We start from the raw sequence: 22,149 nt of genomic DNA on the forward strand, positions 1-22,149 counted from the left end.
CTGCTGGCCTTGTCCAGACACCACGCACCCCCACGGTGCTGCTGCCAGACCCCTAGCCCACCGACCTCCCTACTGCCTTCCCTACCCTAGTGCCTAGCAGGGGCCCTAGACCAGCACAGCACAATCAAGATGCAGGAGCCCCACTTCTGCCTGCCCTGAGCAGCAGTGGGAAGCAGCTCTGGTCAAGGCCCACTTCATTCCAGGACACTGAGGCAGCCTCCCACAGCAACCAGTGCACACACTCCCTCACACCCATTGGGGGACTGTGTTCCTTCCCATTTCTATCCAGCCTTGACAGGCACCCCATCCTATTCAGCCTAGGATCCGTCAGAAGAAAAATCCCACTCACACCCACCACCACCTGCTGTCACGAACTCTCCTGAGCTACCAACCTGTGCTCTGCACCACAAGTCCTCTTACTGCCCACAGGCATCACCCCAGCTACCCCATTTATACCCAGGGGTGGTTCCTGTCAGGTCACAAGCCCATCCTCTATGGGCCCTGTTCCTCCAGCCTTCCAGCAGCACCCCAGCTTCCCTGCTCCTCCCAGGGACATACCTCCCTCAGGGTGCCCACCTCCACCTCTGTTCACCTCCCAGGTGTCTCCTAACCCCGCTCCATCTACCAGAGCTGCTCCAAGGCAGACCAACAAGGACCTGGAAGACCCAGTGCTTGGTCCCCTCTTGCAGCCCTGTGTCAGCCTGCCTAACTCTTCTTCATCTCTTGACTTGAGTATGGGGATGTCTATCATCCCCATACAGTCCCCATCTGTAGTCACATGCTCCCTCCTGGTAGTGTTGTACAGTCCCAAGCAGGGGTGAAAAACAGTGCCATGCCTGACGGGACTCACCCATTTAATTACTTTAGTCTCCTCTGGGCTCTGCAAGGCCAGACCCTTCGCAAAACACAGCATCTGATCCCTGGAGGTCTATGGTCACCTCCCTGTGTATCCATTCCAGGAGCAGCTCCCCTTTCCAGAGTGGAGCCCAAACCCACCAGTGGCCTCACATCTCTCCTTCTCATCTGGAAGGTGCCCAGTCTGCCAGAATTCCTGCTACTGTGACTTTCAAAATGTAAATCCTGAGCCTGGATATTTTTTCATAGCACCACCCTGACCAAGCTTCTGTTCGTTCTGCCCAGGAGTGGGGATATTCCCCAGCCCATCAACTCAAGAAGCCCAGAGCACACAGGGCCAGGGGCCTCCTGCCCTCAGGTTCCCTCTGCCCTACAAGGCCCTCCTGGTCCCCTCTGCTTTCTGCATCCGATGCTGACCTTGAAGCCAACTGTTTCTTTAGCCCGGAAAGCCATTCCCCAAGGGCTGGAGGCATGATTCAAGTGGTATAGCACTTTCCCAGCAAGCAAGGCCCTGAGTTCAAAACTTAGTACCACCAAAAAGAAAGAAAGTAAGACTGTCCCCCAGCTGCAGGTCACTCCACTGCAGCTCTGCTCAGATGTCACTTTCTCAGAGATGTCACCTCCTCCCTGCTGCATGGGCTTCCTGAAAAGTTTCCCCACGCCACCCCACCCTGGCCTTGCTCCATATCCCTCCACCACCTGCAGCATCTGAGGCCTGGCAGGGCTTTTGTCTCTGTCTTGGCAGGAGTTGAATGAGGTCTGTGGGCTGAAGCTTCTCACCTCTGTCAGCATCCTTGAATTTAAAGGTTCTGCGCCTGGGTGCCCGGGGACCAGAAGTCACCTCTGTCAGGAAGCCAGAGCTACAGAAACTCAGGCTAGTGCCCCTGTTCCTGAGCACCAGCTTCAGCTCTTGGTTCTCCTGGATGAGCTGCACCAGCCGACGCAGCTCCTCGTTCTCCTGTGCCAGCCGCTGGATCTCCTGCCGCAGGCCCTCATAGCTGCTGAGGAGGGACATGCCCAGCAGCACAGCGTGACAGCTGGCACCAGGCTGGCCAGGGACAGCAGATCCTATCATTGTGAGGTCAGTGGCTGCCCTGCCCCTGCATTCCGGGGCTTCGGGGCCAAGGTCTGACCATCTTAACTGCCAACAGAGGGGTTCACTTGGCCTCTGAGTTCTGGCCCTGAGGCATGGACCACCAGACAGGCCACGAGCTTCTGATCCCTCCAGGAAGACCCTCCTGGAAGACAGGGGCTTCTTTGTCCCATCCTGGATTAGATGTGTCACAGGGGAAGGGTGTACATGGGATTCAGGCATCCCCACTATCTATCTGGATACTCACTGTCCACTGGCTGCAGCCTCCTGGCTTCTGTGCCAAGATACAGACCTGGGCAACTAGGTATGGTCTCTGGGCAGCCAGAGTTGTGCAGCCTCTGAAGGGGTCAGAGAAGGTGGACATTCAAGCTGCCCTGCAAGGGTAGGGGCATTTCTCACCCAACAATAGCAGAAGCTGGACAACACTGACCAGGGTGGGTCAGGCAAAGAGATGGACCAGGAAGCATTGGTATCTCCCCAAGGTGGACTGGCCTGACAGGGGGGCACAACAAAGGAAGGGGGAGGCAGGCAGCAGGGAGGCCCATCAGAGGCTGAACACCTGGGCCTGAGGGCAGGAGATTCCCCGGGCAGCAGAACCACCACCAGAGATGTTTTATATCATATAAGGGACTTTCTTCTTTTACTCACTGTCATTTAGTAGGTTATGTCTATGTGGTCACTTTACTTTGTGGCCTTTTCTCTTATTATTTAGTTCACATCATCATTTCCTTGCTGCTTGCTTAATGAGTGCAGTTTCTGCTTGTTCATTTATGGGTTCTCCTGGGATTTCCCTGGGAGGAACCCTGGCCCTAGTCTTCTCCTGTGATGACAGGGGTGTGGGTGCAGCTCTCAGTGGCCTGAGAGCCATACTGTGGGAGACTAGGTTACTGTACTCAACAGAGATGTAGTGATGTAATTAAAATAATTATAATTAGGAAGTAATCCCAACCTCAAGGAATGTAAAATATTCTTGACAGTACTAGAAATTTTACCCCAAAAGAATGACAGGCTCAGGAATGCCCCAACTCAGACACTCTGAGACCCAGAGGTGGACAACGATAGGTAGAATGCCAAGAAGGCCCCATGTCTCCCTGCTGCATGTGCCCTGACAATCCCCAGGGCTGTGATAATGACTACCCAAGATCAGGTCATGTTATTAACACAGCCAAGTGATAAAGGCAGATTATCTTGGGTGTGTCTGAGCCCTTCAAAGGACAAATCTCTTCCTGGCAAAGAGATTCAAGGCATGACAGAAATTCCATGTGCTGGCAGAGTGGCTCAAGTGGAAGAGCTCCTGCCTAGCAAGTGTGAGGCCCTGAGTTCAAACCCCAGTACCATCGGGAAAAAAAAAGAGAGAGAGAGAGAGAGAGAGAGAGAGTCCACAGATGTCACGTGACAGGGATGGAGTGGCTTCTAGGAGCTGACACACCACAATCAGAACACTGAAAGGCAAGGCTGAAGAGAAAACCCTGAGAGCAACGGGAGTAACAGAACCCCAGTAAGTCTCACACCCAACCTCTCAACAGGAGTATGGAGGCCAGAGACAAAGGACGGCACACTCCACACCAGAAAAAACCGTCAAGCAATTTTTCCATACTCAGCAAAATTGTCTTTTATTTTTTACTAGCATGTTAATTGAACAAAGGGGTTTCATTGTGATATTTTCACATAAACATAGAATGTGCTTTGATCAAATTCACTCCTATATATTACTCTTTCATATCCCCCCTTCCTACTTTCCCCTGTGAACTGTTTTTAGTGGATTTCACTGTGCTATTTTCAAACTTATGTATAATATACTTCCATCATATTCACCCCCCCTTCACCCTCTCCTTTCCCCCTCCTCCTTCCCACTGGTTCCCCTTTCACAATCATGTCAAGTTGGGTTTTTTTTAGGTCTAGATTCTGCATATAAGTGAAAACGTGATATTTGGCTTTTTGAGCCTAGCTTATCTTGCCCAACATGACCTCCAGTTCTATCCATTTTCCTGCAAACAACATAGTTTCACTCTTCTTTATTGCTGAATAATACCCCATTGTGTATGTGTATCACATTTTCTTTATCCATTCATGAATTGTTGGGCACCTAGGTGGGTTCCATAGCTTGGCTATTGTGAACATGGGTGTGCAGGTGCCTCTGGTGTACGCTTTCATTTCTTCAGATGCATGCCCAGGGTAGTATCACATGCTGGTATTATTTTTAGTTTCTTTTCTTTTCTTTGTTTTTTTTTTTTTTGGTGGCACTGGAGTTTTTGCTCAGGGTCTCACGCTTGATAGGCAGGCACTCTTACCACTTGAGCCACTCTGCCAGCCCTATTTTTAGTTTCTGGAGGAACCTTCATAATGATTTCCATCATGGCTGCAAAGCTAACTCTTTTTTAAAATTTTTTATTGTTTTATTTTTTAGAGACAAGGTCTTACTATGGTGCTCAAGTTGCCCAAATTCCAGGGCTCAAGTGATACTTTTTCTTCAGTCTCCTGAGTAGCTGGGATTGTAGGCAGGTGCCACTACACCTGACTTTTTTTTCTGTGAACTGAAGGGTTTCACGTGACAAGGATGGAGTGCCTTCTAGGAGCTGACACACCACAGTCAGAACACTGAAAGGCAAAGCCAAAGAGAAAAGCTTGAGAGCAATGAGAGAGAAAATAACTGACCACATGCAACAGAATTCCAATAAGACTGACACCTGACTTCTCAGCAGAAGCGTGGAGGCCAGAGAAGAAAGGACAACACACTCCAGCAATTTTTCCATACTTACAAAAATTATCTTTCTAAATTTTTTAAAAATTATATATATATATGTATATACACACACACATATACATGTATATATGTATACATGTTGGCAGTACTATTGTTTGGGCTCAGGTAAATTCTCAGCCACTTGAGCCACACCTCCAGCTCTTTTTGCTTTTAGCTGTAGGATGGGGTCTCATGTTTCTTCCTGAGTGGGCCCAGACCTCAGTCCCCAACCTATAGCTTTCTGGGCAGCTGGCATGGTAGGCACACTTACTAGTTGAGATGGAGGCTCACTAGCTTTTTCCCCAAGGCTGGCCTCAAACTTCAACCCTCCCAATCTCTTCCTCCCAATGAGCAGGGATTATAGGTGTTGAGAAGCCATGGCCAAATTACTTTATTTTTTTTAGAGGTGGGTCTCACTGCATTGCTGAAGCTGAAAAAGCTACTTCCATATTGAACACGCTGCAGGCTCTTTTGGCTGAGTAGAACATCGTGACTGAGGAGAGGTGGAATGCAGACTGACAGCACTAAAATTAATAGTCTTTTACTTCCAGCCTCTGAACCTGCCCTAATATCCTTGTGACTATTAGGTAAGACTCTTGGAATGTACTGTCAAACTTAGCAGACCTCCAGATTCTACTTACTGCCAAACCTAAGAATACTACAGGAAAGGTCTAAACCGATAGAAGAGATTCCTAATGCTCCCACTGCTGTCACTGGTAAATGCTTTGAGTGCGATACTCTTTTGTTCTGTGGCAATAAGAGTTCACATTGGGGGCTGGGGATGTGCCTCAGTGGTTAAGTGTTTGCCTAGCATGCACAAGGCCCTGAGTTCAATCCCCAGTACTGAAAAAAGAACAAAAAGCGTTCATATAACCTCTTGATGGAACATACCATTCAGGGTGACTTGAATCTATGTTCCTGGGCCATGGACACCCATGACACAGAATAAACCATTACTTCCCTTAAGCATTACAGAGGTTATGCACAGACTAAAGGCTGTACCCAATCCAGGGCAACCAGAGCGTCCAAGCGAACTGTTGAGTCCCCGGATGTGGTTTAATTGTAACAGGGCTTACAGGACTCTTCACGTAGCCTGAAGACACCCAGTGAGCAATTAAAAGTAAGACAAAAGCTTGATATCTCTGCCTTACTAGTTGAGATGGAGGCTCCTTTGCCTTAAACTTTGCCTTAAACTTTGGGTCAGATTCCTGTTCACCTGTCTCCTTTGCCTTAAACTTTGGGTCAGATTCCTGTTCAACTGTAGACATGTCAATCGTTTAAGGAACACCTGTCTAAAACCTGATAATATAAGATTGATTAACTTTTAAATTTATCTAACCCTTCTCATCCCCTTCAAGACTAAAGACACCAAGATTAGAGTAACTAATATATTTCAAGACCACAATCTACTGAGCCTTGAGGTAGATTACCCCATGAGGGTAAGGCAGGCAAACTAGTATAGGGACAGGTGGCGTGGGAATCAAAGCAAACTAGAATCAAAGGCAAGTTAGGGCTGCATAGTTAAAATTAAACATTGTACTAAATAATCTTTACAAAAAGCACACACATTCCTTTTCCCAGCACTCCCCAATTGACACTCCCATTCTCCACCAAATACAATATACAATAGAAATAATTTCTTTGTCCTTTCCCCAAATGAATAATTCACCCAGGAATGCCCAGTGCTGTAATTCTTTTCACCAGAAGAACTCCCATAAGGGTTGCAAGAAGTAGGTGCTCATGTCACAAGACCCTTTCATTTTTAAAATTACCCCAAGCCCAATGTCTCCATGTTTGGGTGATAACATGAAAACACTGCAACAGCAAAATGACTGAAGGTTACCAGGTTTCCAGGGCAAAGAAATCACTTGTAATTCAAGCCGACCTCCTCAACCTCCTTTCATTGTCATAAATGGCCCCAATGGCTGAGGGTCCTGTAATCCTAGCTACTCAGGAGCCGGACACCAGGAGGATCACAGTTCAAAGACAGCCTGGGTAAATAGTTCACAAGACCCCTATCTTGAAAAAACCTTTCACAAAAAAGGGCTGGTGGAGTGGCTCAAGGTGCAGGCCCTGAGTTTAAGCCCCAGTACCGCAAAAAATAAATAATAAATGGCTCCAATGGAAGAGCCATAAGTGGCATCTCTATATCCACACTTCAAGCTCTTGGAGAGTATTTCCTTCTTCCCTTGCTGCTTATCACTGCTCTGTTACATTGCCTAATAAAAACCTTTACCCACGTTCTACTTTGTGAATCTTCTTGATTTTTTTTTTTGTAATATTGGGATTTGAATTCAGGACCTCACACTTGCTAGGCAGGCGTTCTCCCACTTGAGCTACTCCTCCAGCCCTTTTTGTGTTGGGTATTTTTGAGATAGGGTCTCACAAACTATTTGCCCAGGATGGCTTTGAACCTCGATCCTCCTGATCTCTGCCTCCTGAGTAGCAGGTGTGAGTCGCTGATGCCCAGCTTGAAATTCTTTTTATTGATGCATCCAAGAACTACAGAAACCTGGCATCGGATAATGAGTCTAGGTTTTCTCTTCTACTGAAAAGCTCCTTGACCCTTCTCCTGTGAAGTGGGACTGTCCCCCGCCTCCACCCAACACAGTTCCTTATGGGAACTGAAGCTTCCCCAAGCAGGAGCAATCATCTCATGATGGGAAGTGGCTTGCCTCCTTAAGGGATAAGGATTTCTTTAGAACCTCAAAGAACCAGACCTAAGATAATGATCAAGCAGACCAAAGTTTGACAAGACTGCTTGACCATGCTTTCCTCTTGCTCCTGGTCCAATTCTTTCCTGACATAAACGTGAAGCTCGTGGCAGTACCCCAGAGATGGGGGAGGATGCTGGCCCCTTGTCTTCCCAATACAGTTAATTCCTTTTTTGCTTTTCAACATTACTTTTCCAATTTAATGTTTGGGGCCAGTGGCCCAGCCTGGTTTTCTGGCACCATAAGGGGAAGAAAACCAAAATGGAGTCACTAACAGAGGCAACTCCATTTTGGAGAGAGGCACTTTAAAAGCAGACATCTATAGAGGCATGGGAAACAACAGGCTTCTCAGAGAAATAATGAGCCTCTCATCAAAATAACAAATTGCAACTACACAATGTGGGGAGTGGGCCCCAAGGCCAGGATGAGTTGGGCACACCTTCCCAAGATAAACAAAAATAATGAGCAGCACTCATAAAATGTACACGACAGGTTTCAGAGACAGGATGGACTAACAAGACCCTCTCAGAATGTTCAGTCCAGTAAGGATGGGGGCAGCCAGATGGTCTGGTTCAGCAAGAAGTTAATCAAACAGCCAATTATAGAAACAGCTTCAAATTAGAGTGGGGAGGTGCCTAAAGTCAGCCCCTATATAATCTCATGAATTTCAGCCATTCTTTGGCTTAGCTCTTTCACTAAGTCCCACCCATTGGGGTGCTTTGCTATCCTTTCAATAAACTTCACTCTTAACTCCCGGTCTGTGGCATGAACTTGCTTTAACGCTTAACTGCTTGTCTGGCGTCTTCAATCATCAACTCCACTCAGGACACGAACCCGGGGAACAACTGTCCAGTCCGGTATAAGTACTCCCTTAGGTCAGGCCTTACCTCTGGTCTAGGACTCTGGTAATAGCTTCCCATTGATACTGTAACAAATATCCACAGACTTGGATACTTAAAATGATAGAAATTTATTCTACAGTTTTGCAGGCCCAAAGTAAAAGCTAAGTCAATGACACTAAAGGTTTTTTAGCAGGTTGGGTCCTTACGAAGGTTCCAGGGAGAATCAATTCCCTGCTTTTTCCAGCTCTCCGGGTGACAACAATATTCCTGGGTTTGTGGCCACCTCTCCAATCTCTGTCTGGTAACTTGGCTTCTTCAACAGTCAGTTTCCCTTCCCTACATTAAGGGCCCACCCAGATAGTCCAGGATTACCTCGCAATCTTGAGATCAGTAACAATCTCATCTGCAAAGTTCCTCTTGCCAAATGAGGTAACATTCACAGGCTTCAGTGATTCAGATCTGAACTTTTTTTTTTTTTGGCAGCACTAGGGTTTGAACTTAGGGCCTTACACTTTCTTAAATCCCTCTGCCACCCCAGACCTGTACATCTTAAGGGTCTTCAGTCAGTCCCTGACACAGGCTGCATGTGGGACAGACCAGAACACACAGGATGTTCTGGCAAAGGATGGGAGCCTCACTAGCTTGGAAGTGTCTGATTTTTGGTTTCTCAGAGGCTGAACACAACTGTGCTGACCCAGGTGCAACTTCTAGGAAGCCAAAAGGTCAGTTTTGTTTTGTTTTGTCTTTTTGAGACCCAGTCTCGCTATGCATCCCAAGCTGGCCATGACCTTGTAGTCCTCTTGCAAGTTCCCAAGTGCTGGGATTATAGGGTATATGACACCACACTTGGCTCAGCAGGTTGTTGTTGTTGTTGTTGTTGTTTCTTTATGGGACTGAGGTTTGAACTCAGGGCTTCATGCTTGAAAAGCAGGTGCTTGCAAAGTAGGCACTCTACAACTTGAGCCACACCTCCACTCCATTTTGGTCTGATTATTTTTGGAAATGGGGTCTTGTGAACTATTTGCCGAGACCAGCCTCAAATCATGAACCTCTCAATCTCAGCTTCCCAAGTAGCTAGGATTACAGGTTTAAGATACTAGCAGTTCTTAAAAATAAAAACAAGGTGGGGGGAGGGACCAAAAATGACATCAGAAGCCATATACTGTGATGGAAACATATTTCACAGGGCTGGTCTAGACATGCCACTAAACTAATAAACTAAAAAAAACACAAACAGGCCCAAGGGGGATTGGCTAATCCCATAAGACATTACCTAAAACATTCATTTTCAACAAAAAGTGATGATACATTCAAAGAAGCAGGATGGCATGACTTCCACAGGAAAAAGCAGGCAATAGTAACTGCCTCTGGAGGGGCCCAGTGCATGGATGTAGCAGACAAAGGTGTCAAAGCTTTGCTTGTGCAGAGGCCATAGGCAGCACATCATGGTGGGAGCACTTGACAAAGGGAGCTGCACACCACAGGACAGCTGGAAAATAAGAGAGAGACAGGAAGGCTAGGGTCCCAATATCCCCTTTGAGGACACTCTCCCAAAGACCTAACTTGCTTCCATCAGGTCCCACCTCCCAAAGGTTGTGGCACCTCTCAATGGCTCCAAGCTGGAAACCAAGCCTTCAACACATGGGCCTTTGGGGGATATGCCATATCCAAGATATAACAGCAAACTGTAACGGCGGGTCTCACTGGCTCTACCCAACTTGTAGCAGTAGAGTTCAATGACCTCAGACCCCTTGCACTGGGGCAAGGCAATAATTTGCTCTTCTTAGAACTATCACCTACTGTGGACAGAATTTTGCCTTCCTACCTGCAGTTCCTCTGCCGCCAACACCTTCATCTCAGGTCGCTGAATACCTTACCACTCGTAGCACAGTACTGCGCACCAAGAAGCTACCTCATAGCCTATAATGTGTAGCAACAAGTTCACAACTCCAGTGCTTGGCTTTCCCAAACTCCCCAGCAGTCTGATGGGAGTGGTGGCATAGTCTATCGAAGGTGCCATGCTGCCTGGTAGGTGTCAGCCCCTTCCAGGATGGGACACTGTCTGCTAAGACGAAACTGGAATGCCTCGGGGAGTCCCTACTAGAGCCTGGTTGACCGTGAAGTCACAAATGCCAGGTCCATCCAGGCTGGGGTCCTGGCAATGACCGTACAGGTCACACATTTAGTAAAAAGAGGTTTTTTTGAAATAAGGTCTTGCTATTTTGTCCAGGCTGGTCTTGAACTTGTGGGTTCAAGCGGTCCTCCCGCCTCACAAATTCCTGGGTGCTTGCCACTGCACCCAGCTCATTTTGTAAAATTTGAAAAAGTAAACTTTTTTTTTACTGTTCTAGGGGTTGAATTTAGGGCCTCATGCTTGTTAAGCAGGTGCTCTACCACTTGAGCCACTCCACAGCCCAAAAGTAAAACATTTTAACCACAATCAGTTAAGGCTGTCTCTTCCCACAGCAACATGGTCACTTCGTCCTGAGCGCATGTGGAAGGCATCATGGGATCCAGGGAGGCTGAGCTGGGGTACACTTCATCTGGGCTCAGTGGGAACAGTCATTCCTGATACATTCGTTATTGCTAGCTGTTCTGGTGTCGAGACAAGCTTCCAAAAACACAGCTGCCTCCCTCTGCTGCAGGCTATGATATGATGAGCTGATGAAATTGGCTAACGAGGTTTGGCAATTCAAGGAGAATCTAGGATTAGTCACCCACAAGCAAACCCAAAAAACGCTGAAATCATGGGACTGATATGTGAAAGAAATCTGATAAAAGCTTCCTCAAATGTAACAAAGTCCTAAAAATTTTATAATATATTACCCAAAGGTGCTGTTACCTGAAGGCAACTTACAGTAATAATAATAATAATAATAATAGCAATTTTTCTGCAATGCTATGGATCAAGATACCCAGAGTCTTACATATGCAAGGCAAGTGCTCTACCACTCTGCTACATTCTCAGCCCTTGGTTTCTTGAGACAGTCTTGTTTTGTAACCCATGCTGGCCTCAAACTCGTGATTCACCTGCGTCTGCCTCTGCCCCCTGAGTGCTGGGATGACAGTTTTGTATCACCATGCCTGGCTTAAAAATAAATTTTTAGAGTGCCTGCCTAGCAAGTGTGAGACTCCAAGTTCAAACCCTGGTATTTATTTTTATCAGACATGTTAAAGAGGACTAAATTACCCTCCCTATAGATGTAAAGTTAATATCACAAAAGTGTTGTCTTCCTCAGAGGTCATCGGAGTCTGCATCCAAAAGTTCAAGGGAGTATGCTGGAGTCATTTATGTCAAGCAGTTAGCAACACTATGTTGGTTTCCTGTGTTTCATGATGTTCATGCTGCTGGTACTTTAAAAATCTTTGCTGTTCGTTGACACTTGTTCTATAATATTATTTTATTATTATATTATTTCATTGTTGTATTCACTTAATTCTGGATATACAACTTTGTTTTCCTCTTATTAGGGCCTTCACAGAAAAGAGTTAACACAAAAGGTAAGCTCACAAAGTTGGCCAGCACCTGGGAATGTGATTTTGGAAGCTTCCCTACCATTCCTTGTTAAGAGTGGCTCACTGTGCCAAAACTGTTTGTACAAATAATACATCTTATGCTGAATACCTGCTTCCCTTCTGGGTGTGCAGCAAGCAGAGGACCTGTAAACCATTGACCATAAAAAGCCCCGCTCCGAGTCTCTGCAAGCTTCCCTGACAGACAGCATCTCACACACACTGTCCTGATTTACTGCTGGGGAAGTTAAGGGTGTCCTGTGAGTCCCCAGGGAGAGGATGATGGAAGCTTACACCTGGCTTCCTTTGGACTTCATCCCATGAATCTTTTCCCTTGGCAGACTTTGATTTAAATCCTTTCTCTGGAGTCTTACTCATGAGTCCAACTATATGGTGAGTTCTGAATCCAACTAGCAAACCACTGACTCCAGGGGTGGTCTTGGGGATCCCTAACATAGCTCCCAGATTTGTGTAAGTTTTAGTCCCCAAATCCTGGGTCCACCCACATGTGTGTCCTACAGTTAGAATATAGGGTCAGAGGACTGAGGGTGTGAATGGAGAATAGTCTCAAACCTGAGATGCTGCCAGGTTGAGATCCCCATTTCTAGGAGTGAAAAGACACTTGCACCAGGGGAAATGGCAGCTGCCACCAGCCCCCATGGATTCCTTAGGCTGAAGATGAACCTTATCCTGATTAGTTTCTAAGGCTACGCAAAACAGTGGTGCAGCAGATCTATGGAATCTCCTGGAGCATCTTAGCAAAACCAGGTGTAGGGACTATCAATGCAACAAACAGGAATAGGGACAGTTGGTGTGAGCTCAGACTGCTGAGGAAAGAAGGCCTGGGCTGCTTCACCAGTGAGTGGTTCAGTCCAGCTGCAGAGCTGGGGTTGGGGATCAAGTGTGGCCAGTGGCAGAGAATGATGGCCCACTGTGGCTTGGACCACCTGCAGGACTGTGGCCCGATAATCGCTGGCCAGCCTTTAGGACATCAGAACCATTTCAGAGGGAATGCTACAACTACCGGTCTTAGGGCCCCTGTAGCAGACTATTTTCCCCAGCCCACCACAGTATACCCAGCTCAGCTGATCTTCTTATAGTGAAACATTAACATGCCCCCAGTGAAGGGTGGGGTACATGTCCTCTCCCCTTAAGCCTAAGCAGACCTTTGTGAGCACTCTGACCCATAGGGTCTGGTAGGAGTGATACTATGCGACTTCTGAGGCTGGATCATAAATACACCATGCATATAGGCCTCGTTTTGGCAGGCTCAACCAAGGAAGCCCAGGCCACATGGAGGAACCACATGCCAGTATTGCTGCCTGACAGCCCGAGTCCTGGCCATGCCTATGAGATGACGCAAGCCCCGCCACTCTCTGGCAGCAACTGAAGCAAACATCCTAAGTGCAAACCATCCAGCTGAGCTTAGGTCATCCTTGAATTTTGAGTGGGAATAGTAAAAATGATTTTTGTTACTTGAAGTCGCTAAAGTTCATTGAGAGATTAAACACACAGCTCCTTCTAGATAGGGTGGGAGGATCTGTATTGTCAAACAGAAAAACACTTGACTTTAATGAGGAATGGATGTAATGGGAGGACACAAAAACACCAACAGAGAGGTGCCAGGTGTGGCCACCCTGGGACACAGACCTGGTGGCCTTCCTAGGACCCCTCAAGATTTCTTCCTCTCAGTCAGTGTTGCAACCCACTGCCTGCATCCTTTCACTTTCAAACTTGGAGGGTGCCATGAAGCTTCCAGAGTGCTAGGGTTAAATAACACACCTCGTGGTGGTGGCACTGAGCTCCCTAAAACAGGTACCTGGAGAGAGGATAGCTTGAGGAGGACCATTCCCCTCATTTTTCCTTTCTGTGGAGACATCCTCCTTTTCACTGGATTGAGCTGGAGTACAAAAGCAACGTGATGTGGCAAATACTCTGTAGGTTAGCAAAAAATATTTCACTCTGGGTGAGAAAGGAGAGAAAATGGAACTCATGCTGTTATACCTACAACCTGCATCCAGAAAACCTACTCCTGCGGTGCCATCCTCCAATTTCTAAGCCCCAGGACACAATAAACTGATTGTCCACTAGGGGCAATGATGGGAAAGCATCTTGGTACACACACCCCATGGGTATCATGCTGCCAATAAAAAAATAACTGCATAATTATTTGGAGGGATTTCATAAAGTATGTTTTTAGTGAAAACACACACACAAAAGTGCATACAAAATTGTAAAGGGTACTTATAAGCTGCTTTTGTTGAAAAACTCTGACAGACCACCCCCAAATGAGGACAATTACCTATGCCAGTGAGGCTGCACCCTGGTGCAGGACTAATCATCGCATGGGGACCAGATTGCTCCCCTCAAGTGATGACGGCCATTACTTCTTCGGAACCTCTTGATGATTAACGAAGTCACACCTGTGACCAGGACTTTCTCTATTTTAACCCAAAGCTCATGTCTGTACCCCGATGATGGGCTGAAGTGCTTACTTTGCCTCTTCGTGGACAGTGTTGACTAAATTTCCTTTCTCGAGTCTTCACCGTTACTCCTGTCTTTACTCGGCGTTTTGGGGAGAGTGACCGGGACCTGACATGCGTAACTCCTGGAGTCTGGGCCTGGGGCCCAGAATTTCCGTCTCAGATTGATCCTATAAAACAGCAACAACAAAAAACCCGGGTTCCAAACAAACGTGATCACAAGCACATGAAACAAAAGCCCGTACCGGAATGGCAAGACAACAGAAAATGAGTCTCAGCTTGGGCGAGTGCTGCACCGCGGTCGCTGCCTCGCTCGCCACCGGAAAGAAGAACAAGGAGAAGCACGGCGGCCGGGGTGCGACCTAGAAATCCCGTCTTCAAGGGACCTTCCCCTCGGCGAGCCTCGCGACAGCAGTACGAACCACCGCACGCCCAGTCTTCTGTCCCTGGACCCGGAAGTGCGGAAAGTCGAGCAGCCTGGAACCATAGTTCCCGGGGACAAGAAAAGGAACGGACACCCGGAATCCGTAGATCCGGGAACCCGAAGCCGCCGGAACCGTAGTTGCCGGGACCGGAAGTGGGGTGGACCTGACCTCCGGAAACTGTAAATCCTGGAACTAGGCCTGCAACATGGCAGGGCTGGAGCTCCTGTCCGACCAGGGCTATCGGGTGGACGGGCGGCGCGCGGGGGAGCTGCGCAAGATCCAGGCGCGGATGGGCGTGTTCGCGCAGGCCGACGGCTCGGCCTACATCGAGCAGGGCAACACCAAGGCGCTGGCCGTAGTCTACGGGCCGCATGAGGCGAGTGGGCGGCTCGGGAGCGGCGGGGCCGCGGGGACTCAGGACCGCATCTTGCCCCAGTAGATGCCAAGGTCCTTACAGTGCACCCCCCGGTGGGCCAGCCTTACTCGCTTCTCCTGCTCCCTGCACATTGTGGGTCTAGGCTCTCCACTCGCTCCCTTAACTTCCTTACGTCTCAGCTCTGCTCCGATGTCACCACGATGGGACGCCTCCCCCGTCCACTACAACATGCTTGCTTGCTCTTATACATCTACCACCTCAAGTGTCAATTTTAATCTTATCATCGTTTGTCTCCCCACTGGAACATAAACTCCTTGAGGACAGGAACTTTTAAATTATATGGCTTTCTTGCTGCATCTTCAGCGATATAACAGTGCCCGGCCAACGCAGACGTTTAAAAAGTTTCCTTAGCACATGAATGTGGAAGCCCAGCTTTCTAGGTGGAAGAAGTCAGGAGGATGGCCAGGGACCATCCAACATGCATGGCACATCTGCAGATCAGAAAGTCTATTGGTAGGAAGAGGGATAATAACTCCAAATGAAGCTGAGGGGTTTCCACGGAGGTGAGAGCCCAGGCTTTGTAGGCCAGGGAAAGAATTTGGGATTTTCTTTCACATGGAATGGAAAGCCTTTGGAAGGTAAGGAGAATGTGATTGTGCTGGAGAGGCAGAATCAGACCTGATGTAAATCACACTGTGGCCACCAGGCGGAGAGTAATTTGATAGGAAATGGAGCAAGCATAGAAGAGTCATGCAAGCTAGAGGTAATGATGGCTTAGGCAATGTAGCTGTCCTTCTCTCAGATGCTGGAGGGAGAGGAGTAGGTAGGTTGAGCCACATAAGACTGGTGAGTGTGAACTAGGTGGAGTAGGCCTGACTGATGTCCTTTCTCCTCTAGATCCGGGGTTCTCGGTCTCGAGCCCTGCCTGACCGGGCTCTAGTGAACTGCCAGTATAGTTCAGCGACCTTCAGCACAGGTGAACGCAAGCGAAGGCCACATGGGGACCGTAAGTCCTGTGAGATGGGACTGCAGTTACGCCAGACCTTCGAGGCAGCCATCCTCACACAGCTGCACCCCCGCTCCCAGATTGACATCTATGTGCAGGTGAGCAACCCGCAGCCTCAACCCAGGAGGGTGGGATGATAATCTGATGTCCTGATGTTCCTTTGTGGGTCTCTGCAGGTACTGCAAGCAGATGGTGGGACCTATGCAGCTTGTGTGAATGCAGCCACGCTAGCAGTGATGGATGCTGGGATACCCATGCGGGACTTTGTGTGTGCATGCTCAGCTGGCTTTGTGGACGGCACAGCTCTAGCAGACCTCAGCCATGTGGAGGAAGCAGCTGGGGGCCCCCAGCTAGCTCTGGCCTTGCTGCCGGCCTCAGGCCAGATTGCACTGCTTGAGATGGATGCCCGGCTGCACGAAGACCACCTGGAGCAGGTGCTAGACGCTGCTGCCCAGGCAGCCCGAGATGTGCACACCCTGCTGGATCATGTGGTCCGGCAGCACGTACGAGAGGCCTCTATCTTGCTGGGGGACTGAGCACCCAAACACCCATGTGCACAATAAAGACCAGCTCCTCTATTAAACGTACCTCACTGTACAGCACTTCCAAAGCAGCTCAGAACCCTGCAGAGCCCAGCCTGGTGCTGGCTCCTGGAGGTGTCTGAGAAGTCACCATCACACATGAACTTGTAGCCTCAGGATTCAAACTATGAAGAAGAAAATGGAGGAGGGGTAAGGTGGGGATGTCTCTAGATGGAGAGAAGAAACCAGGAAGAGCCAGACCCAAGCCCTCAAACTGAGGAGTGTGCTGTGGTTAACCCACCCTATGAGTACCCATCATAGAGATGCCAGACCACAGGTTGGACTAATCCCTCACTGCCCCAAGGAGCCCCTGTGGTCTTTTCTGCCACTTAGCTTGGGCTCTAAAAGGACAACAAACTCCTGTTCTCACCTGGTCTTCTGCCCTCCCATCAGGAGTCTTCTCTGACCCTCCTGCCCTACCACTGCACTCTTTTCACACTCTCCCCTACATGTACCCCCTGCCCTCAGAACTGCCTGAGCCCGGGCCATACTAGGCCAGGGACCTCTGGCACTGGTCAGGAGCACTTTGTACTCCACACACCCAGCTAGCTCCACTGAAGCCCCACCCCGTCCTGGCAGTACTGAGGTTTGAAATAGGCCTGCCCCTTGCTAGGCAGGTACTGTGCTGCTGGAGGCGTACTTTAGTTATTTTTCATGTAAGGTCTCACATTTTTTGCCAGAGCGGACCTCACACCTACAACCTTAGGTGTGGCTGGGATTGCAAGCATGATGCCTCTATCTCAGCCTCCCAAGGACCTGGGATTACAGACTTGAGCCCTCGCTCCTGGCCCCTACAAAGTCTTTTTTTATCTGACCCTGACAACCTGGGAGCCAGGTGTCACTCGAGCCCCTGACCCTCAGGTCAAAGAAGCCCCTTACTGGGCGCCCGCACCACAGTCATTCAAACCCTGTCGGCAGGTATCTGCTCCCATCGCCGCCCCTAGCTCCCCACCCACCTGATCTGCGCATTGTCTTCTCTGACTTCTGCGGACCTAACAGCAGGAGCTCTTCCGCTGCCCCCGACAGTCCCGGGCACCGAATTTTCGCTGCTCTTTTCAGGTGAGGCCCTCTCGGAGGCCGCACCGGTCTCGTCCAAAACCATCCTCTAGTCCCGCCCACTGGCAGTGCCCACGCCCAGCAGCTGGCGGGCAGGCAGGCGGCCGCCGCCGTGAGCATGCGCGGAGACGAGCTGTGTTCCGGGCATGCGCGGTGGCGAAGGTCCCTGAGACCGGAAGTTTAGGCGTGCGTGGGAATCTGGGTCCGACAGAAGCGGTGCCCGCGCGGCTACCCCAGCTGGCTGCCGGTGCGGAGCCGCCCGCCGCGCCATGGGCCTCCTGTCGGACCCGGTGCGCCGGCGCGCGCTCGCCCGCCTGGTGCTGCGCCTCAACGCTCCGCTCTGGTGAGGGCGTGGGGGGCGGGAGCCCGCGGGCTGGGCTCGAGCTGCGGGGGGCGCGGCGCGGCGCGGCTCACCCGGCCAGGGCCCCTGAGGCTGCTCACGGCGGCCCCCTCATCCCCGCCGGGATGCCGGGACTCGGTGCCTCGGACCCTGCGGAGCTGGAGGCCCGGGCCGGCGTCCCGGGGCCCGCTAACGCTCCGGGGCCCCCGTCCTCTCCCGCAGCGCGCTGAGCTACGCAGCGGGCATCGCCTGGTTCTTGGCGCTAGCTTTCCCGCCGCTGACCCAGCGCACTTACATGTCGGAGAACGCCATGGGCTCCACCATGGTAGAGGAGCAGTTTGTGGGCGGAGATCGCGCCCGGGGCTTTGCCCGGGACTTCGCTGCCCACCGCAGGAAGTCGGGGTGAGCGGCAGAACGGTGGTTATAAGAAAAGAGGGGTGGCCCGGGCCCCGGGGCTCTGCTCAGAGGCTCTCTTTGTGTCGCCAGGGCTCTGCCAGTGGCCTGGCTGGAGCGTACGATGCGGTCAGTGGGGCTGGAGGTGTACACGCAGAGTTTCTCCCGGAAACTGCCCTTTCCAGATGAGATTCATGAGCGCTATGTATTGAGGGAAGGGGGTGTGCTTGGGACGGGAAAGCACTCGGAGGGGTGGCCTGGAGGGTGATCTGGGGACATCCCCGACAGTGGGTATGGTGGTGCTCCTCTCCCGAGCTTCCTCACCAATCAATACTTTGTACAGATGGTGTCCGGCACCAATGTGTATGGCATCCTGAGGGCCCCACGTGCTGCCAGTACCGAGTCCTTGGTATTCACTGTACCCTGTGGTCCAGACTCCACCAATAACCAAGCTGTGGGACTTCTGCTGGCACTCGCTTCCCACTTCCGAGGTGAGGCTCAGGGGCTACTGGCCAGGGAGGGTTTGGCCAGTGCTCCAGACCCTGCTGACTCTTCCTCTGGCCTCCAGGGCAGATTTATTGGGCCAAAGATATCATCTTCCTGGTGACAGAACATGATCTCCTTGGCACTGAGGCTTGGCTTGAAGCCTACCATGATGTCAATGTCACTGGTAAGTGTTCTTGCCTAGTCCTGGTCCCCTGAGGGTTCGCCGTCCTCAACAGTGCTTCCTCTGGTACTCATTTGCTTGCCCTACAGGCATGCAGTCATCCCCTCTGCAGGGCCGGGCTGGGTCCATCCAGGCAGCTGTGGCTCTGGAGCTGAGCAGTGATGTGGTCACCAGTCTCGACGTGACTGTGGAAGGACTCAATGGGCAGCTGCCCAATCTTGACTTGCTCAACCTCTTCCAGACCTTCTGCCAGAAAGGGGGGCTGCTATGTACACTTCAAGGCAAGGTGGGACCACCTGCCTGGGAGCATAGGGCTTTTGGTGAGGAGTTGATCTGATCCTGTCCCCATGCCTCCAAAGCTACAGCCTCAGGACTGGACGTCGCTGGAGGGGCCACTGCAGAGTTTGCAGACACTGCTGCTCATGGTCCTTCGGCAGGCATCTGGCCGTCCCCATGGCCCCCATGGCCTTTTCCTGCGCTACCGAGTGGAGGCCCTGACTGTGCGTGGCATCAATAGCTTCCGCCAGTACAAGTATGACTTGGTGGCAGTGGGCAAGTAAGTAGCTTCTAGTTCCCTTTCCTTTTCTTTTTTTCTTTTTTGGTAGTAGTGGGGCTTGAACTCAGGGCCTCACGCTTGCTAGCCCTGCAGGTGCTCTTCCACTTGAGCCACTCCACCAGGCCTGTTTTTTTTTTTTTTGTGTGTTGGGTGTTTTCGAGAGAGGGTCTCATGAACTATTTGCTCAGGCTGGCTTTGAACTGTGATCCTCCTGATCTCTGTCTTCTGAGTAGCTAGGATTACAGACATGAGCCATCAGCTGGTTCCCTTTTCCACATGAGAGGCAGTGTTGCCCTGGAGTGAGGGAGATGGCTGACCTTGACCCTGCTGTGCACCTGACAGGGCTCTGGAAGGCATGTTCCGCAAGCTCAACCACCTCCTAGAGCGCCTGCACCAGTCGTTCTTCTTCTACCTGCTCCCTGCTCTCTCCCGCTTCGTCTCCATCGGCCTTTACATGCCTGCCACCGGCTTCTTTCTCCTGGTTCTCGGTCTCAAGATATCCTTAGCCCTACACTATCTACTTGTGACACCTTGGGTTCTTTCAACATTAAACTAGGAACAGTCCTCCATTCTGCTGGGGTTGGGGGCATGGAGTGAGCACTGGGTCTCCCACCTGGCAAGTTCTGTCACACCTGTCATCAGGATCCTTGACTTGGGCCATGCTCTGGAGCTGTGGATGCAGCTACATGAGGCTGGAGTGGGCCCTGAGGAGGCTGGAGGGACCCCTGGCCCTCGTGCCCTACTCCCCCCAGCACAGGTGATGGTGCCCCCTTCTGCTGGTGGGGTGGGCTTTTGGGGTCACGGGGAGTGTTTACTGCTGCCTCCTGGCCTCATCTGGAGGGTGGTGATGAGGGTTCTTGGGGTTCCCCTAGCCCTACGGCCCATCTCCAGGTGCCCATGTGCCCCGCAGGGTGTGGGGCTGGCTTCACTTGTGGCACCCCTGCTGATCTCCCAGGCCATGGGCCTGGCCCTCTACGTCTTGCCTGTGCTGGGTCAACATGTGGCTGCCCAACACTTCCCAGTGGCTGAGGCCGAGGCCGTGGTACTGACTCTGCTGGCAATTTATGTGGCTGGCCTGGCCCTTCCGCACAACACCCACCGGTGAGAGGCTGGACTGGGCAGGTGAGGGTAGGAGCCCCCTGGACCCTCAGGTAGCCCACATGCTGCCTCTGAGCCTCTTGCCTTGTAGGGTGGTGAGTGCACAGTCCCCAGACAGGGGCTGGATGGCCCTGAAACTGGTGGCCCTGATCTACCTCGCCCTCCAACTGGGCTGTATTGCCCTTACCAACTTCTCACTGGGTTTCCTGCTGTCTGCCACCATGATACCTGCTGCTGCACTCACCAAGCCCCATGGGCCCCGGTATGTGCTAGTCAGCCCCACCTCCAGAGCCAGTACCCCTCACCACAAACCCACCCTAATGCAGTCCCCACCCCCCACCACAGTGCCTGCCTGACATTGCCCCTTCTCCCAGGCCACTCTATGCTGCCCTGCTGGTGCTGACGAGCCCAGCAGCCATGCTCCTAGGCAGTCTGTTCCTGTGGCAAGAGTTACAGGAGGCACCATTGTCGCTGGCTGAAGGCTGGCAGCTTTTCCTGACAGCACTGGCCCAGGGTGTACTGGAGCACCACACCTTTGGCGCCCTGCTCTTCCCACTGCTGGCCTTGGGCCTGTACCCCTGCTGGCTTCTCTTCTGGAATGTGCTCTTCTGGAAATGAGGTCTAATGCCTGGGCACAAAAGGCTGGGACAGGGTTCCCTGAGCTACTTTCTACCTCTTCTCTGAGAAATAAACAAGTGCTCTGTTTTAACTGTTCTTTGGGCTCCTGGCCCACTGTCAACGCTGGGCATGGGGTGGGCATTCCTACACACCTCTTCCCTAGAAGGGTCACTCTAGTTCACTTAACGAGCAACATTCCTGCAGGAGCTCAGACACCTGGAGACCACACAACACCATCTTCAGTGCTGGGCTGGGGGGCAGAGGAGCTGGGCTTTATATGGAGCAGGAAGGGTACTAAGCCAGCTTCCTCAGAGCTGAACTACCTTGGGTGAGGCACCTAATGAAAACAGACCAACAGCATAGTGGGCCAGTGGTTACACCCAAGAATAAAGGGCCATGGGGGATGGGAACCGCAAAGTGGGAGTGTACTGGTGAGCCAGCATAAGAAGCAGGTTATTGTACTAAGGTCTCCAAAAGGAACTGCAGCGTACATCCTGGAGGAAGGAGAAAAGCAGAATGTGGCCCTTGGGTGACGCCATGTCAGAGGCCTTGGCATCAAGGCTGGAGAGATGTCACAGGAAAGCAAATGTGCCTTGGCCAAATACTACTGCAGAAGCTTCAGTGTTGGGAAGGGAGCCACAACTGCCCTGCCTGAGAGGCCAAAGAGTTCATTAGAATCAAATCAGCCAGCGCCCCTCAGAACAGCATCCCTAAGCAGCGTGTGGTCTGGGAGGTCCTGAGGGCACCCTTCCTTGCACCCTCCAGGTTCCTCTGTGTCTGGTGAGGCTCT

At 50.9% G+C, this 22,149-nt stretch overlaps 2 protein-coding genes and 1 long non-coding RNA gene across 4 annotated transcripts; 2 read left to right on the plus strand and 1 right to left on the minus strand.

The window, feature by feature from the left end:
• Positions 1-4,156: 4,156 nt before the first annotated feature.
• On the minus strand, positions 4,157-17,799 carry LOC141421768 (uncharacterized). Its single transcript, XR_012446477.1, has 3 exons — positions 17,588-17,799; positions 16,639-16,756; positions 4,157-14,413 (listed from the first exon to the last, which is right to left on the minus strand). It is a non-coding gene; the product is annotated as an uncharacterized lncRNA (long non-coding RNA).
• On the plus strand, positions 14,822-16,637 carry Exosc4 (exosome component 4). Its single transcript, XM_020170327.2, has 3 exons — positions 14,822-15,044; positions 15,942-16,148; positions 16,227-16,637. Exons 1-3 carry the CDS (start codon positions 14,874-14,876, stop codon positions 16,584-16,586), a joined length of 738 nt encoding a protein of 245 aa, XP_020025916.1. The 5' UTR covers positions 14,822-14,873; the 3' UTR covers positions 16,587-16,637.
• Positions 17,800-17,834: 35 nt separating the features above from the next.
• On the plus strand, positions 17,835-21,455 carry Gpaa1 (glycosylphosphatidylinositol anchor attachment 1). 2 transcript variants are annotated; one of them, XM_020170324.2, is made up of 12 exons: positions 17,836-18,030; positions 18,250-18,429; positions 18,514-18,625; positions 18,764-18,911; positions 18,989-19,090; positions 19,177-19,373; positions 19,447-19,643; positions 19,986-20,139; positions 20,305-20,400; positions 20,554-20,744; positions 20,833-21,003; positions 21,116-21,455. In XM_020170324.2, exons 1-12 carry the CDS (start codon positions 17,957-17,959, stop codon positions 21,357-21,359), a joined length of 1,866 nt encoding a protein of 621 aa, XP_020025913.1. In that variant the 5' UTR covers positions 17,836-17,956; the 3' UTR covers positions 21,360-21,455. The 2 variants fall into 2 exon arrangements, with proteins under 2 accessions (XP_073925533.1, XP_020025913.1); XM_074069432.1 differs by lacking the exon at positions 19,986-20,139 and having other exon boundaries at positions 17,835-18,030; positions 20,286-20,400.
• Positions 21,456-22,149: the final 694 nt, after the last annotated feature.

This window comes from Castor canadensis, chromosome 3 (genome assembly GCF_047511655.1).
Source record: "Castor canadensis chromosome 3, mCasCan1.hap1v2, whole genome shotgun sequence".
NCBI classification, from domain to species: domain Eukaryota; kingdom Metazoa; phylum Chordata; class Mammalia; order Rodentia; family Castoridae; genus Castor; species Castor canadensis.

Excerpts from the sequence above, each read along its gene's own strand:
- Exosc4 (XM_020170327.2), top strand. The coding sequence starts at position 14,874 with ATGGCAGGGCTGGAGCTCCTGTCCGACCAGGGCTATCGGGTGGACGGG. Across the intron at positions 15,045-15,941 it reads TAGTCTACGGGCCGCATGAG|ATCCGGGGTTCTCGGTCTCG; the intron begins GCGAGTGGGCGG and ends TTTCTCCTCTAG. Across the intron at positions 16,149-16,226 it reads AGATTGACATCTATGTGCAG|GTACTGCAAGCAGATGGTGG; the intron begins GTGAGCAACCCG and ends GGGTCTCTGCAG.
- Gpaa1 (XM_020170324.2), top strand. The coding sequence starts at position 17,957 with ATGGGCCTCCTGTCGGACCCGGTGCGCCGGCGCGCGCTCGCCCGCCTG. Across the intron at positions 18,626-18,763 it reads ATGAGATTCATGAGCGCTAT|ATGGTGTCCGGCACCAATGT; the intron begins GTATTGAGGGAA and ends TACTTTGTACAG. Across the intron at positions 18,912-18,988 it reads ACTCGCTTCCCACTTCCGAG|GGCAGATTTATTGGGCCAAA; the intron begins GTGAGGCTCAGG and ends TCTGGCCTCCAG.